Source organism: Agrilus planipennis, unplaced genomic scaffold (genome assembly GCF_000699045.2).
Source record: "Agrilus planipennis isolate EAB-ADULT unplaced genomic scaffold, Apla_2.0 scaffold7, whole genome shotgun sequence".
NCBI lineage: Eukaryota > Metazoa > Arthropoda > Insecta > Coleoptera > Buprestidae > Agrilus > Agrilus planipennis.
The window spans coordinates 1,154,263-1,169,900 of record NW_020439340.1 but is presented as its reverse complement, the minus strand read 5'-3'; the positions used below and the strand labels follow the sequence as shown (position 1 = coordinate 1,169,900).

The 15,638-nt window shown below is 30.9% G+C and overlaps 4 protein-coding genes across 6 annotated transcripts in view; all 4 read right to left on the bottom strand.

Moving 5' to 3' along the window:
• Nucleotides 1–5,506, bottom strand: part of LOC108734212 (serine/threonine-protein kinase tousled-like 2) — a 48,505-nt gene extending 42,999 nt beyond the window's left edge. Inside the window, exons 1-2 of one of the 2 annotated variants that reach the window (XM_018465664.1) lie at nt 5,096–5,506; nt 1,660–1,720 (exon numbers count right to left, since the gene is read on the bottom strand). In XM_018465664.1, coding sequence (XP_018321166.1) covers nt 1,660–1,690 — 31 coding nt within the window. In that variant the 5' untranslated portion in view covers nt 1,691–1,720; nt 5,096–5,506. The remainder of the gene's footprint in view (nt 1–1,659; nt 1,721–5,095) is intronic. The other variant, XM_018465668.1, reaches the window with a different exon arrangement.
• Nucleotides 5,507–5,651: 145 nt separating this feature from the next.
• The window catches only part of LOC108734214 (sodium/potassium/calcium exchanger 4), a 33,751-nt gene continuing 23,764 nt past the window's right edge, over nt 5,652–15,638 (bottom strand). Inside the window, exons 6-9 of the mRNA XM_025978646.1 lie at nt 6,154–6,201; nt 6,033–6,080; nt 5,943–5,975; nt 5,652–5,880 (exon numbers count right to left, since the gene is read on the bottom strand). Of these exons, the coding sequence (XP_025834431.1) occupies nt 5,654–5,880; nt 5,943–5,975; nt 6,033–6,080; nt 6,154–6,201 (356 nt within the window). The 3' untranslated portion in view covers nt 5,652–5,653. The remainder of the gene's footprint in view (nt 5,881–5,942; nt 5,976–6,032; nt 6,081–6,153; nt 6,202–15,638) is intronic.
• On the bottom strand, nt 7,131–10,572 carry LOC108734257 (late secretory pathway protein AVL9 homolog). Of its 2 annotated transcripts, XM_018465738.1 has the most exons (9): nt 10,327–10,572; nt 10,056–10,253; nt 9,776–10,001; nt 9,480–9,669; nt 8,717–9,426; nt 8,488–8,662; nt 8,339–8,427; nt 8,180–8,235; nt 8,017–8,109 (listed from the first exon to the last, which is right to left on the bottom strand). In XM_018465738.1, the coding sequence occupies exons 1-9, from the start codon at nt 10,393–10,395 to the stop codon at nt 8,101–8,103; spliced, it is 1,722 nt and encodes a 573-aa protein (XP_018321240.1). In that variant the 5' UTR covers nt 10,396–10,572; the 3' UTR covers nt 8,017–8,100. The 2 variants fall into 2 exon arrangements, with proteins under 2 accessions (XP_018321239.1, XP_018321240.1); XM_018465737.2 differs by having other exon boundaries at nt 7,131–8,235.
• Nucleotides 13,902–15,632, bottom strand: LOC112905708. Its single transcript, XM_025978648.1, has 2 exons — nt 15,561–15,632; nt 13,902–15,457 (listed from the first exon to the last, which is right to left on the bottom strand). Exons 1-2 carry the CDS (start codon nt 15,604–15,606, stop codon nt 14,982–14,984), a joined length of 522 nt encoding a protein of 173 aa, XP_025834433.1. The 5' UTR covers nt 15,607–15,632; the 3' UTR covers nt 13,902–14,981.

Here is a 15,638-nt window from a genome sequence, read left to right as displayed (position 1 = left end):
ATCATAAAAATAAGGCAATTTATTAGCCACTGTTGCCGCAACAACTCGCAGCAAACTTCGGCAAGAACCCGCTGAGTCGTTACACTCAAAATCAGGTAGGTACGTACATTTACACACCTTTCGATATTGCATCACCAATGAAATCATCAATAACTATAATAATACAATGGACGGATACAATACAATTGCCTCGGAAACAAATTATACATATAATAAATCTACAAAAATTGTCACAAAATGAGGTTTTTCCATTTTATATACTGCCAATTCATTAATGTGGTACATATGTCCTAATCTATTCGAATAAATCGACAATTTCAATTCCACCTAGACGTATCTGAAAGCAGCGCTGATTTTAAAAGTGGTTAACGAAAAATTTGTACGAAGTGTAATGCAGCGAAAGTAGTTATAATTCTACAAAAAAACTAGCAAAAGCTTAGGGAGTTAGATAACTCAAGATTGAAAAAGCGCTAGAAATAGCACAAGGGTAAAAAGAACTCGCTACTATAATTGCGATCGGTTAATTTGTAAATTCGTAAAATTATTTAAAGTGCATGTTTGGAGTACGGATTTGTATGGGTGTTATAGCGGGATGTTAAAAATAAAATACAATGGACAGAAAGGTTCAAAAGGAGAAGGTATCAGAAAGGGTAGGAGAACAGAGGGCATTAAAATCAATAAGATATAGGCAAGATATAGTTGGTACGACAATCTTCTCAGACTGAAGGGCTAGTTAGAGACATATTAGAAGCAGAAACGGGAGTTAAGAGGGGCAAAGATATACCTGACGAGGTTATTGTTAACAAATAATTGGAGATGTGTAAGAAAAAAGTATCGAATCAACAGGGAATGGAACCTGAATGGACCGTCCGAGCATTCTACCTCCTAACCACCGTTGCTTCGTATGCTGGTCTTAATTATAAATTAATTTAAATTAAATTTTATATGCATTATTAGCAGATATCACTTGTGGTGCATAAAAAAAGTCAAACACGATGTACTAATTAAATTGACTAATAATTCACACCACAATGCAAACAAACTGGCGGACGCAAAGTTTTTTAAACTGTGTTTTCTTTCTGAATAAGTAAAATTACATATCAGCTACCCTAATACCATTATCAATATGTAACAATCTGACTGAACTGTCAGCCGCTTTCGGAACCACCTAGACAGAATAGGAATTACAAAGACTGCGACAGATACAAGGAGAAAACTAAATTTTTATGGTAAAGCAAAAATTACAATTTGCTGTAAAAATAGTAGAATTTATTAGGTAACTTGTAATAATCTCAATTTTGACATGTTCTTTTAAAAATTAATTGTTTCTTGCAATTTACTTTTTTACATCAACTAAAATACCAAATAAATTTATTTCTGCTGGGATTTTATTTTTACAAATTTGGGCCCAAATTGTAATCTTTATTATTTTCGCAAGGTCTAGTGGGATAAATTGTAAATATCGCTTTAATTTAGGTAAATTTTCCTTTTTCGTTTTCTCTATGTATACTGCCAAATACAGCAAGTACTGAATACCTAGTTTATAAACGATGTTCACAATAATGAAACTGTGTATCTTTATATTGAAATAAATGCATAAAAAGTAAACTATTATTGTGAACAATTTGGTAGTTGTTTTAAGTAAAAAGTTCGACTTACCACCACCCGCGAAGCACCTGTTATTTGACATCCCTCCAAACCTTGCGTTGCCCCATTCGAACTGTAACAAAAGAGAAACAATAAAACTTAGCCACTTTAATGTACATAACAAAACTGTATCGAATAAAAAAAGACTCGAGTGTATCAACCATTACCACTTCTTAGAAAATAGGTAGTACATTAGTAGTTTTAACGACACAATTTCGAAAGATATTTATCGCCTTATTATTGCACTGACCAAAATTTAAAACCTTTTTATGATATAACGACATACCATCTTCTTTTATGCCTCGCTGATTATAAATAACGTATTAAAAAGCCGTAAACTATGCTTCTCAACAATTAATAAGAAAATAAAAGCTGTAATCTATAATAGTTTTTCATACACATACGTATCTGGTAAAAATAATTAATATTTGCAAATATTAAGTACAAAATAACTAATGTTATGCCCAAGAAGTACCTACCCGACTAACGATTACTTTTACTGTTTTTTAAAAAAGTCAATTAAAATAATTTTATTAGGTAAAAGTTTCTCTTGAACCGACAAAATTTGTGACAATACTTTGCTTCCCGTTTTCAAATGTTTTTTTTTTTTTGTAAAACTGAAAGTTATGTAGTAGTTCTCGAGCTGTGCAATCTGATATAAAAGGGACATAAAACATTTAACGATGAAATAATTTATTCACTTGCTTTCAACAAACCTTGTCGTAAAACAACAGTTTGCAGGTAATTTTCAAGGAGGAGTAATTGTCTACTCCTCGAATGTTTCCAAATTGCTTAGTAGTTATGAACAAAAACAATAAAAACAAAAAAAATAGGGTACAAACTATCACCGGGACATAAATTATCAGAAAATTGATAAAACTCAAACCGATTGTAAAATGTTTACAGAAATAACAGTACCGTATTTTTGTGCAACACTATACATTTGATTGATTTTATTTTTCTTAGCTGTACGATTTTTTTCGAGTATGTCGCAACGCCGCCAGTCTCTTTAGTCCACTTTTTCTTTAAATTATTTTAAATATGAAATTTTATGCTCTAATTTCAGTGTTAATTTCTACAAAACTTTTGTGTTCTTTTAATCACAAAATTTTGTGGAAATTAAGGTTGAACATGTAAAGTGGATATATAAATATATTCCTATAAATGATAAACATATACCTGCGATATCATGTTAGGAAATAGATCTTTGCAAAACAATAATCATTATAAATTTTGTGTTAAGTACCATCAATATCACTAATAATTTTACAACATTCTTCTATAGTTTTATAGATATATTAATGCTAGAGAAAGATTGTACGTATAAGAGCAACTATTCAGGAATTCGTTGGATGATTGAATAGTTAATAATTAATGTTCCAGCTACAGGGATTAAGCTTTATTTATTTATAATAGCAATTCAACCATGGCGAACAAATAAACAAGGTATCTAATTATGTTGTATTATTTGTGAAAACATTTTGATATTTTCTGTTTATCATGGCCGACAATTAGATGGTCCCTTCTGTTTGTTGTTTGTAGTAGATACATACTTACATACAAGTAAGCAATATAACAATCGCAAAATATTTTTCAAATTCAAGATCTTACCTACGGCAACACAAAATGCCATCAAGCAAGAAATAAGCACTTAATTTTCTTTCCTTTTTAATGCACATAATTTAAGTTACACCTACTTAGTACCCAAAAACTCTGATGCCAATTACACCTTCTTGGTACAATATAAACCTATTCCACAACAATTACGTTCATGCGTACCAACATTAATTCGCAAGAAAACAAATGCCTTTACAATATTTAGGTTATGTTTCTTAAATTAATTGGAATTTTTATAATAAATTCAAATAACCACTTATGTAACATTTTTATGTAAAAATGTACATAGCTGAATAACTTCTTTAAATAAAAGTGTGTAAATCAATACATATACCCATTTGGATAATAAAAAATCTTAATGTCATACTTACACCTACTTATTATAAGTATGTACCTATACGATAAATAGGTACATACCTATATTCTGTGATGTATTTGATAAAGATCTTAAAATCGTTTGTTTTAATATCTACTGCATTGGGTACCTAATATAGATATACATAATACTCATACTTATACCATAAGAATAGTTAGATATTCGAATTCGTTTAGTTATAAACGAAATCAATAATTTCCTTCTTATTAAGCACTGTAAGAATCCTTTGCAATAAATTATTCACTTACAGAAGGGAATTTTCAACAAACACATAAATTTTTAATGCGGAAGTTTCTATAGATCTAATAAAATAATGTGATACCTACATCTACAACACTGCTGCTGGTTTATTCTAGTCTAGAGCTTTGCAGGTAAAGATCCTACTAAAAATCGAACAGACAAGTTTCAGTAGGCTATTTTTAGAACTACGTTTACATGAAGTTAAATAAAACCTAAATTCTTACGCTTTCAGTAAAATGATTTTAGTTTAAAACTCGTTCTTATACCTGAAGTAACCTTCCATGATGGTTAGACAGACATGAATATATCTAATATAACAAAAGAACTATAATTCAAACACCTGGCATTCTTATAATGTTTTCATGTCCTACTTACCGAATGCATTTAACAACATAAAATGTAAAAAGCTACTGCACTCATCTTCAGAATAAAATACTTTTATGTTTAATAAAGAAACCAACCATTTGTATTGGAGAAAATATACTACATATCCACATATTGCATATCTTTGACTTCTCCCACCTAATTAACGTAACTTATGTCTTCTATAGCAACTTTAATCAGGTGATTAGCAATGTACACGTACAAATAAATTAATAAAATGATCGTTGTATAACGAACTTAATTAGCCAAGTAGGTGTAGATCGTAAAATATTTGAACTTTCACAAACTGTGGTACAAATTGTAATTTTTACACAAGCACAAATGATTAGTATTTTTACATTGTTCTAGTTACATATAGCAGAAACAGACAATACCCATCGTTTTGTTAATAAATATAGGCTATCGTGTTTAAATAACTAGACTTCAACATGAGAAAGTATGATTTAAAATAAAACGGACAGCAGATACTATGCATGAAAATAACACGTTAATATCATAGATTTTACGTTTTTTATCATGGCAATTAATTTATTATTGGTATATTTTGATATTGGAGGCATTAAAGAACGGACTAAAAATTTGCAATTGAAAAATAACATTAGTCTTGATTGAAACTAAATAGATGGAATTTTTCCATGTTAAAAATTTAATTTCTGGCAATAAAAATCGTACATTAACCGAGCATACATTGACACTGGTATCAAGTTAATCAAATGTGTAATGGCTACACACAATAGTTGTAAAATTTGTAATAGAAATGCCGTCAACTTGCAAGATCCGTCCCTATTATACTCAAGATTTGTATCGTCGAAAAGTGTATAAAAATCCTACCTTTTTAGGGGCCAACTCCTCGTGGGAATCAGATAAAACCTGTATAAATATTTGCACCACAACTGTCCGTAAAAAAATTATAACATCGTTAACCGAAATTAAGAAATCACACGGGAGAAAAACTTCACGAGAAAGATGGCGTCCGCCTGCCAGTTGCCGATGAATTATACTCTTTCTTGATCATTTTATCCGATTGTTAGTCAAGAAACCACAACCATATTATTACGATTTGATAGCGCGGTATTTTTATTATACAACAGTACGAATAAAATCTTAAAATGGTCTAAACTTTAACAAAAACAACTGTTCGTAGGTCGACATGTGTTTCCATAAAACACAGATTGATCTACTTTGTAATGTTTTGTCGTTTTGCATAGAAGAGCAAAGATGTAAGCAACACGGTCGTAGGTGACAGGACTGTCGGGAAATTGGCGGTGAATGGTGGGAAAATAAACAAGCTATTATACCGGCTTAAAAGGGCGCGAAAGCCCAGACGCCCTCTGTGTGCTATTTAATCACGTGACGTCTACATTTAAATTATAAACTTTTTTTAATTAATTAATTAATTATATTACCGATAACAGTTATGAACCAAGTAAGTAGATATGATCCCACCCCTATCCAAACCATACACATAACCAATGCGTAAATGTATGCCCTTGGTTCCTTTTTACAATCTGGTATCGTCCACTCAAACACGGTCGTAATAGGATAAGTGAAAAGTTTCCAAAATATTCCTATAAAACTGTTATTGTTCCTGTTTTCTTTATTGTCCTGTTCAAGTTCTGTAAAAGTAGAAGTTTCTTAGTAGTTACTATTAGTAGTTAAATTGTTCATTGATTTTTACCAGGTTCAACGTGATTGTTTGTTGTAATGTTTTCTGTAAATGGAAAATATATTAAGTACTTTTAGAGTTTCATCATTGCTTTAACAATACCTTTTACATTGACCTCCTCGGTAATTGTAAGCTTCATATTATTCACATCTACAATTACTTATTATACACGATTGTCAATGAACTGTTTAAAATAATAAATAATCTACGTTATAACACTTACCGCTTACTTCAATTTCTTCAGTTAGTTTCACAGAAGTTTCTGCAATTCCTACAATTTAATTATTTTTGAAATAACCTTTGATGTACCCCCTTAAAGAACTATTATTATTTATTACTACTGATATCTTTTACTTTTTACTAATGAAAAGTAAAAATCGAATAACCCTTAGTGTGTTTAATAAGAGTTTGCGTTAATTAAAACTATAGGTGTTAATATTTGTGATATTCCTGTTTTTAGAGGATTGTACATAATTACATCGACACGTCCTGCAGGATCAGATGATGCTATTGAAACAGGTCAGTGATATGTGTAATTTCTATGTTCGGTGATCATTTCGCCCTGCCTGTATATCTATTTCTGGCTATTAACAGGGTGTCACACTTGAACAAAAGAGTATGATTACTTCAAATGAAAAGTAATTTATTGTTTACAGTTTTACAATAGGTAGTGTTATACATAATATGTATTAGTAAAAAATATTCATTATGGGTAACAATCAGCTCAAATCGGGTATTTCGCAAGTAGGCAGGTTTACTGGGAAGAAGTAGTTGAGTTCTATGAGGGTCCCAACAACCAAAAATATTATATAAGCAATCAGGCAAGTGATGCCTAATTTCCAGTCCAATCTTAAATAAAGAGACGTATGAAATGCGATATTACAACATAAAGGCCAGTGATCACTTATAATTAATTAATTAACACAAAATAATGTTATTTAATCTTAAGGCTTTTGTTATTATTGATTCTTTACTATCCGTCATTATTTTAGCTAAATTTTATAGTACATAAAATAATTAGAACATAATAAGCGCTCCTAAAATTATTGGAAGATGAAAGGTATTCACTAAGCTTTAAGGGGTGACATTTTTGTAAAAAAGTACGTAGAATCTCATAGTAACAACGGTTTTCGAGTGCGTTGTCAAATAGGTACTTGTTGGCATCATTTTTGTAAAATAAATAAAATANTCTATTTTTACTTTCATAATGTAGAAAAACTATTGCAAGTAGGTACATTTTATATGCCTTTAGCTAATATATTATGTATTATTTATTGTTTTCCTTTTTATATAGCTATCGGTAGAAAAAAATGGTGAAAATGGCTTTTATTTATATATTACGTTTGTTTAATTTCAGTTCGAAACAGGAAGTAAATTTGAGGTGATATATAATAACGTTAAAGAGACAAAGAATGAAGAAAAAAATCGCATTACGCTGATTAACTCAAAACTAATTAAGGAAACTTGTGTTAACAGACTTAGATTGCTTGTATTCTGGCTAAAAAGATCAGAAACTAGAACACAAAATGATACTGTTTAATAAAATTAGAAATTGTATTATTTCTTTTTGTTATCTTTGTATCTTATAATCGGCAGCGTAATAAACAAAAGGCCTTAAGGTATTAAAACAGTATCACTTTTAAGACAAATAGGTATCAAGGAAAGTTTCATAGCCCTAATTATGCGTTAGTTTGAAACGGTTACTATTTCCATAGTACCTATTTATCCTGTAATTATGACTGACATTTCTGTCATGCTTATAGTCCTTTGGCCTTTTCATTTTAAATATCAAGCATAAAATTGTACGATTTACTAGCTATCTTTTCTTTTTAAACTGTATGAATTTCACCAATTTTGTGACTCACATTTTCGCCATTCTTACACTCAAACTCAGCCAGTTTATTTTCTGTTTCTTTTTCGTTAATAATAAATTTCTCTGAACTACTATCCGTGAGGGCAGTTTTGTTTTTATTTTCGAAATTCCTTTCTGTTACAGAATTATTGTGTGATTCCTTTACTAACAACTTATTTTCCGAGTACGAACAAATATTTTTGTTCTCCATTATAATATTCTCGTTTTCCACAATTAGATTTCCATTACCTAGTCTACTGCTAACCGTATTTGGAATGTCTTGGGTGCATGTCTTATTTTTTAAGTTTTCACCTTCTTTTACGCTCTCTGTTGGATTTAAATCGTTATTGATGCTTTCGTTTGTTGCCTCCGTTCCTTTCTGAATTTCGGGACTTACCAGAAGATTACTCCACCAATTTGAAAATGCTCCTTTTGCCTGGGACAGGGCTCCCCCTAATTTTATAGAACAAATATTTAACATACATGTTTATATCTTTTTTAAAGATAAAATTTCATTACAAATATCACAGGTAATTAGCGTGACCCATATACTGACCTACAGCACGACTAGTAGTAGCCACTGCCCTTCCAGTTGATGCCATGGCCTGATTCAGCTTTCGACCGCTTTCTGTGTTCTGCATCGTACTAAAACGAAATAGAAATAATTTGGACAATTCTTAACGATAAAGTGACTATTAAACATACTGTGTCCATCTGAGTTTCATGTCAGCGACAGATAACTGACCAGAAAATGGATGACCAGGGGGCATTAATTCTATTAAGTGATCATTTTCGAAGCCTCTCCAGATTTTGAAATTGTGACTGTCCCTCCAGGCCGCCACAAAATTTGAATTGAAGTGCTCACAGTCCCGATTCGAATCTAAATATTCAATTTAAAAAGTCTACGTTTTAAACCCACAATAACATCTTTTACCTTGAGTTAAGGCAGTTCTCATGAGTGAAGTGAGGTACACTTTGAACTGTGCCCTGATCCAATCTTCTCCTCCTTCCCAACCGACTCCATCCAGAAAGACATCGTGTTTTTCTTCTGAAACATGTTTAACGACATAGTCGACAAATCTGAGGTCTTCTGTCGTTAAATGCAGTTGCTTTCTAAGTTCGACGTCTTGGCATTCAATTTTTGCAGTCTCCACATCGACCAGGACTTCGTGGAGTTGACGTTTCTGTTTGAAAAGTACGTTGGTGGCTCCAACAACGTATCCCCTTACATTAACATCACTTAAGAGGTCCATATAAGGCAGCGACAAGTACGGAAGACATAGGTAACCTGTCGTAAAAATTGGCAAAGGCAAGTGACATTCGTCGGGCATAATTTGGGCTGCTGCGGAAATACGAGAAAAAAGATTAGCTTCTGTTTCTGTTGAAGAGTTTAAATTTGGAGTTTGAGGGCTGTTGGATGTTTTCTCAGATATATCTTGCTCTAAATCATGAGATGAAGATCCAGTATCTTCTCTCAATTTCTCGTCTTCGTTCTCAGAAACTAGATTACCATTGGCTACATTATTTTGGTTTAAATTATCCTCATTTTGAGATAGTATTTCTGTTGGTTGCTTTTTAGGACTAACCTCTGGTGTTATGTCTTCATCAGAAAATTCGGGCATAGGAGACATAGGGCGTGATGGTCTATAAATTAAATGTATAAGAGTAAAGTGAAAATCAATATTTATTGTCCTTACTTAACACAAGCAGATTGATCTAGTCCTTTTTCAATCATTAAAGGATGAAGTGAAAGAAGAGTAAGAATAGTTGAACACAATGATTGAACAGGAGATCTGAAGAAAACAACTTTCCTCTCCAAAAGTAACAGTTTAAACAGTAAAAGGGCTTTATGTTTCCAATGTAGTATAAAATCCCTTGCTGACAAACCTATAAACAATTTCAAGAGTATGTAGCTTTTAAAAGGATGTTCTCATATGCAGTCTGATAGTTATTTGATTTAAAAAGCATTATAAATGAATGATTAAGTCCTCACCAACAAATATTTGTAAATTTAAGTCATTGTGCATTAAAACAGAATTTAAATGTCTATAGGTGTCTTCCAGTAATGACACTTTACTAAAATCTCCTTCATCAAAATAAGCATGGGTAATTAAGGTCATTTTAACTTCTATATATCCATATAAAGGCAGTTTACTTAGTACACAAACTGATTTCTGTACACTGCTCCTTGTTAAGTCTGCAGTTCTATTTTTCAGTTTCTATAAATAAACAAATAATGAAGATATCAAAATAAGTTATTTTCAATAAATTACCTCTACAGGAATTTGTCTAAAACATGAAATTCCATATACTGTATGTTTAGGGTTAGAAAGACTGGGTAGGTGAAAATAAACTGTGTCTTGTTCATAATTATGGGAACCATCAGGTAAAGCAAGAGTTGGCAGATACTTCCAACCAGCCGGACATTCATTGGGGGCGTCTGGCACAAGGGGCGGGAATGAATATTCCACCTTAGAAGCAATAAACTAATGTTAGGATCATGTTATCACAAAAACATATTAATGTTTAATGGGAACAGAATACCTGACAGCCCTTTTTATGATGAAAACCAACAACAATCACGTATAATATGGGCCCCTCAATTTCCGTCATATTTGATGAGTAATGTGCTGTAAAAAACTGCTTGATAAACAAATTTATTTAACTTTCGTTTGGATTTGTGACATTTTGACCACCATAATTTATTTATTATGACAATAATTTGTCAGATGACAGTACACTCATAGATTTCAATATGAATGCTCTCATAAAATAATTGATTGATAAACAATTAGTAGTAAATTAAATAGATTACTGATCGTTTTGTTATTAATGAGAAGGTGATTTAAAGCTAGCTATTTTTGATTTTTAATACGACTTAAAAAAAAGGTGTTATATTGTTGTTTTTGAAGCCATCTTTTGATTCATATTCTAAATAAAAATTTGCTATAATACCTTGTACAGCCATCTTTTGTAAGATAACTGTATCACTAATGTTCGAAAACTGTTGCTTCCATGAGATTCTACGTACTTTTTTACATAATTATCACTTATTAAAGCTTAGCTATATATGTTCCTATCTCGAAAAATAATTTCACGAGCACTTTTTATGTTTAAGTCATTTTATATATTTTAGCAAAAATTATGCCCGGAAGTATCTATTTGATATTGCACTCGAAAACGGTTACTACCATGAGATTCTACGTACTTTTTTTCTTAATAATAACTTCTTAAAGCTTAGCAAATATCTTCCATCTTGAAATAATTTCACGAGCGCTTTTTACGTTTAAATTATTCTATATACGTTTCTTAGCAAAAATATCTACAAAAGTATCTATATTTCCATACAATACACTTTCTAAAATTTAAAACATTGGTGTACATTATTATCATAAAATGGTGATATTATTTATCAATATAATTGGCATTTTTCCTGGAAAACACAATAGTAATGCTGCAGTTCATAAAAAATAGATGATTATTACTTTCGTATACACCGTACCTATATGTCTATATATACATATATATTGTACCTATATTAAGTTAATATAGGAGCTTTTAACTAATTGTATAGGAACGTCGCATATGGTATACATAAGTAGAAGTACATAACAAATTTAACAATATTATTTGTTGATGTAATTGTAAGAAATAAAATAAATGATTGTATAATAATAGAATAACAAATAATATCGGTTTCTTAAAGAATTTGTAGCAAATGCTAATCAAAATGAAACTGGTATTAATAGATAAACAAATACATGAATGATACAATTGAAAAATTGGTGATGTTAATAGTTAGTGTAATTAGTATTAACTTATATGTTACGTAAGAAATCAAAAATCGCAAAAAACTTATTCTATTTTATTGGTTATAATATATGTATAGATTATACTTATCAAAGTCTTTATTTAAATGACTGTTGTAAAATGATTATTTTATGTACGAATCAGTTTGCTAGTTAGTATCTGATAACATGCACGCAAATAATAGATTGGTGTACTTCATTAAGTAAAATAACTAGACTTATACTTATAGTTAGGCCTGAAATGGTTCATTTGTTTGCGGTAAATGGGCACAATGAATCCTTTTGCAAGTAAAGTCCTTCTAAGTTGTTTTGAAAGTATCAGTTTTCTTAATTTACTTTTAAGAAATAACGATGGCGAGAAGCTAAAGAGTATACTGAAAAATATAATTGTTTTAGTCGTATTGGCTTTGACATTAATCCTGATTGTGTCGGTAGGATTTCAAGAAGATAACTCTAAAATTACCAAAAAATTGGGAATAATCGTTCTTATAAACGACATTTTTGTGATTCTACATTTCTTGCGTCTTTCAAACTTAAAATCGATCCCGTTGTCTATTTCAAATAAATTAAAACATGGTCGCGTCTATTTCAATCAATCTTTTAACACCTCGAAAGGCTATAATACAGTCGAAATAGCAATATTCTTTTGTGGTGCTGTATTCCTTTTAATTCAGTATTTGTTTGAATGGATAACATCGACTGAATTGGCTATTTGCAAATGCATTCGTGCATTTTATTTGCACTTTCTTATCTTTGTTGCAACTTTTGTATTCTCTTATTATGCAGTCAAAATGGGGCATCAGCTTAGAGATTTAAATTCGTATGTAGAACACATCATAAAAACGAAGACTTTCAATGAGTTGGTCAACGACGAAATATTCAACTGTTTATGGAATGCTTATAACTTGTTTTATGAAGCATATTACGACTATTGGACACTTTCGGTGCGTTACTTTTTGGGGTGTGTAGCCTTCCATTTTACTGGGATTTTAAACATTTGCTATTACCTCAGCTTTATGCAGTTGTTCACAGAATGGAATAGAGAAGTCGTTTTTTATTATTCTGCTATTGTAATGTGTGTTTTCGGACGCCTTTATAATGTCAATATATGGATTTATAGATTTTGTAAATTGCAGAAAGAGGTAAAACAATTTTTTTACATTTCAGGCTTTTCCCATTTTTTTTTGTCTGTTTGGCTAGGTACCGATCTAAATTGATACGTAAAAATTAGTACTTAATTAACTTTACGAACTTTTTAGGTGTTTACTGCATACATATGTTGTATAAAAGTATTTTAAAGAATTAATTCAGGGTAGTTTCATAAATTATAGACGTAATATTGGACATGTACACTATTTGGAGAATTGCACATAGTTTTTCTAATTAATAATAAGCTTTTAATTTTTAATTGCATTGCAGATGCACCAATTAACTAATAATGTTTATAAAATTCGTGCAGGATTTCCAGAAATTCCGATTAGCGATGTAGTAAGTGTAATAATTATCTTTATGTCATTATTTGTCTACTCTTGTTTCTGTTTTTAACATGCCCCTAACAAATCCTCCATGTCCTTGTACCTAATTCTCATTTCTAGCATTTTCTGCTCATTGTAATTTAATTTCTTTTAGGAAATATCTTTGTCCATATTAAACGCCAGCAAACAATATTTTGAAGGATTTAATTTGTTCTCTTTGGGCTGGGATTTCAACGTTTCGGTATTTAAATTTATATNAATATAATAGATATAAATAATAAATTTATTTCTTAACTTAATGTCTTCAGTTATAACATATGTTGGATGCCTGAGACAAGTCGAACAATTATCTTAAAAACAATAAGAAGAATGTACGTTAACGTTTAAATGTTGATAAATCATTTATGCAAGAATAATTTTTCCTTCGTTTTGGGATGTAAAAAGCGTTGATCATTTTATAAACGACTTGCATTCAAAATTTGCAATTTTATTCACAAAAAAGTTCAAATTTGAATAAGTGGCAGTTCGCTGAACCCCAAATTTCTGTAATGTATTCCCCAATAGGACCATTCGTCTTTCAAAAGTACAAATTATAATCCCAACTCTTGCTTGGTAACAGATAAGAAATTTTTAATGAATTTCGAATTGTCTCAGGTCTCCTCCACTGTGAAGGTTGAGCATATACTTAAATACTGTAAAATTCGTACATTATTTAGGTTTTAATAGTATTTTTTCATTCACGGCTTTCAACAACTAACAACATCAGCAATAAATGTAAGAAATATAAATATCAACACTGTAGTTGAAATAAAAACACGAAAAACTGGAATAAATCGCTGATTTTCGATACCAAGGAAGTCACAAGTCAGAAAAAAAGTTGGTGGTGTTATAGGGGGATGCTAAAAGTATCGTGGACAAAAAAAGTGATATTGGATAAGATGGGAGAACAGAAGAAATGAGGAGAGGATTACAGGACACCTTTTGATGCATAAGAACCAGTTGGAGACGTACTAGGAGTAGAAACAGGAGTAAATAGGGGCAGAAATGGGCATACAACAGATTACTGTTTCTAAAGAGTTAGCTAGGGATGTCTGACGTTATAGTTGTAGAGAAATGCGAAGATTAGGTGACCTAACAGTCTTTATATTACAATTTTATTTTGTCATTTTTTGCCCCTGTATGTATTAAAACAGTTAGAAATATTTGTGTATTAATATAATTCCTAAATTCATTACTGATCCTCTTGCTATTCCAAATCTACTCATTTAATATATATCTATTTTTACTTTCATAATGTAGAAAAACTATTGCAAGTAGGTACATTTTATATGCCTTTAGCTAATATATTATGTATTATTTATTGTTTTCCTTTTTATATAGCTATCGGTAGAAAAAAATGGTGAAAATGGCTTTTATTTATATATTACGTTTGTTTAATTTCAGTTCGAAACAGGAAGTAAATTTGAGGTGATATATAATAACGTTAAAGAGACAAAGAATGAAGAAAAAAATCGCATTACGCTGATTAACTCAAAACTAATTAAGGAAACTTGTGTTAACAGACTTAGATTGCTTGTATTCTGGCTAAAAAGATCAGAAACTAGAACACAAAATGATACTGTTTAATAAAATTAGAAATTGTATTATTTCTTTTTGTTATCTTTGTATCTTATAATCGGCAGCGTAATAAACAAAAGGCCTTAAGGTATTAAAACAGTATCACTTTTAAGACAAATAGGTATCAAGGAAAGTTTCATAGCCCTAATTATGCGTTAGTTTGAAACGGTTACTATTTCCATAGTACCTATTTATCCTGTAATTATGACTGACATTTCTGTCATGCTTATAGTCCTTTGGCCTTTTCATTTTAAATATCAAGCATAAAATTGTACGATTTACTAGCTATCTTTTCTTTTTAAACTGTATGAATTTCACCAATTTTGTGACTCACATTTTCGCCATTCTTACACTCAAACTCAGCCAGTTTATTTTCTGTTTCTTTTTCGTTAATAATAAATTTCTCTGAACTACTATCCGTGAGGCCAGTTTTGTTTTTATTTTCGAAATTCCTTTCTGTTACAGAATTATTGAGTGATTCCTTTACTAACAACTTATTTTCCGAGTACGAACAAATATTTTTGTTCTCCATTATAATATTCTCGTTTTCCACAATTAGATTTCCATTACCTAGTCTACTGCTAACCGTATTTGGAATGTCTTGGGTGCATGTCTTATTTTTTAAGTTTTCACCTTCTTTTACGCTCTCTGTTGGATTTAAATCGTTATTGATGCTTTCGTTTGTTGCCTCCGTTCCTTTCTGAATTTCGGGACTTACCAGAAGATTACTCCACCAATTTGAAAATGCTCCTTTTGCCTGGGACAGGGCTCCCCCTAATTTTATAGAACAAATATTTAACATACATGTTTATATCTTTTTTAAAGATAAAATTTCATTACAAATATCACAGGTAATTAGCGTGACCCATATACTGACCTACAGCACGACTAGTAGTAGCCACTGCCCTTCCAGTTGATGCCATGGCCTGATTCAGCTTTCGACCGCTTTCTGTGT

Bases quoted from the DNA above. Each gene is read 5' to 3' on its own strand.
- LOC108734257 (XM_018465737.2), bottom strand. From the start codon at position 10,395: ATGACGGAAATTGAGGGGCCCATATTATACGTGATTGTTGTTGGTTTT. The intron at 10,002-10,055 runs GTAATTTATTGA...GTTTATTTATAG, and splicing joins TTAGACAAATTCCTGTAGAG to AAACTGAAAAATAGAACTGC. The intron at 9,670-9,775 runs GTGAGGACTTAA...AATTGTTTATAG, and splicing joins AAATTTACAAATATTTGTTG to GTTTGTCAGCAAGGGATTTT.
- LOC112905708 (XM_025978648.1), bottom strand. From the start codon at position 15,606: ATGGCATCAACTGGAAGGGCAGTGGCTACTACTAGTCGTGCTGTAG. The intron at 15,458-15,560 runs GTCAGTATATGG...CTATAAAATTAG, and splicing joins TACTACTAGTCGTGCTGTAG to GGGGAGCCCTGTCCCAGGCA.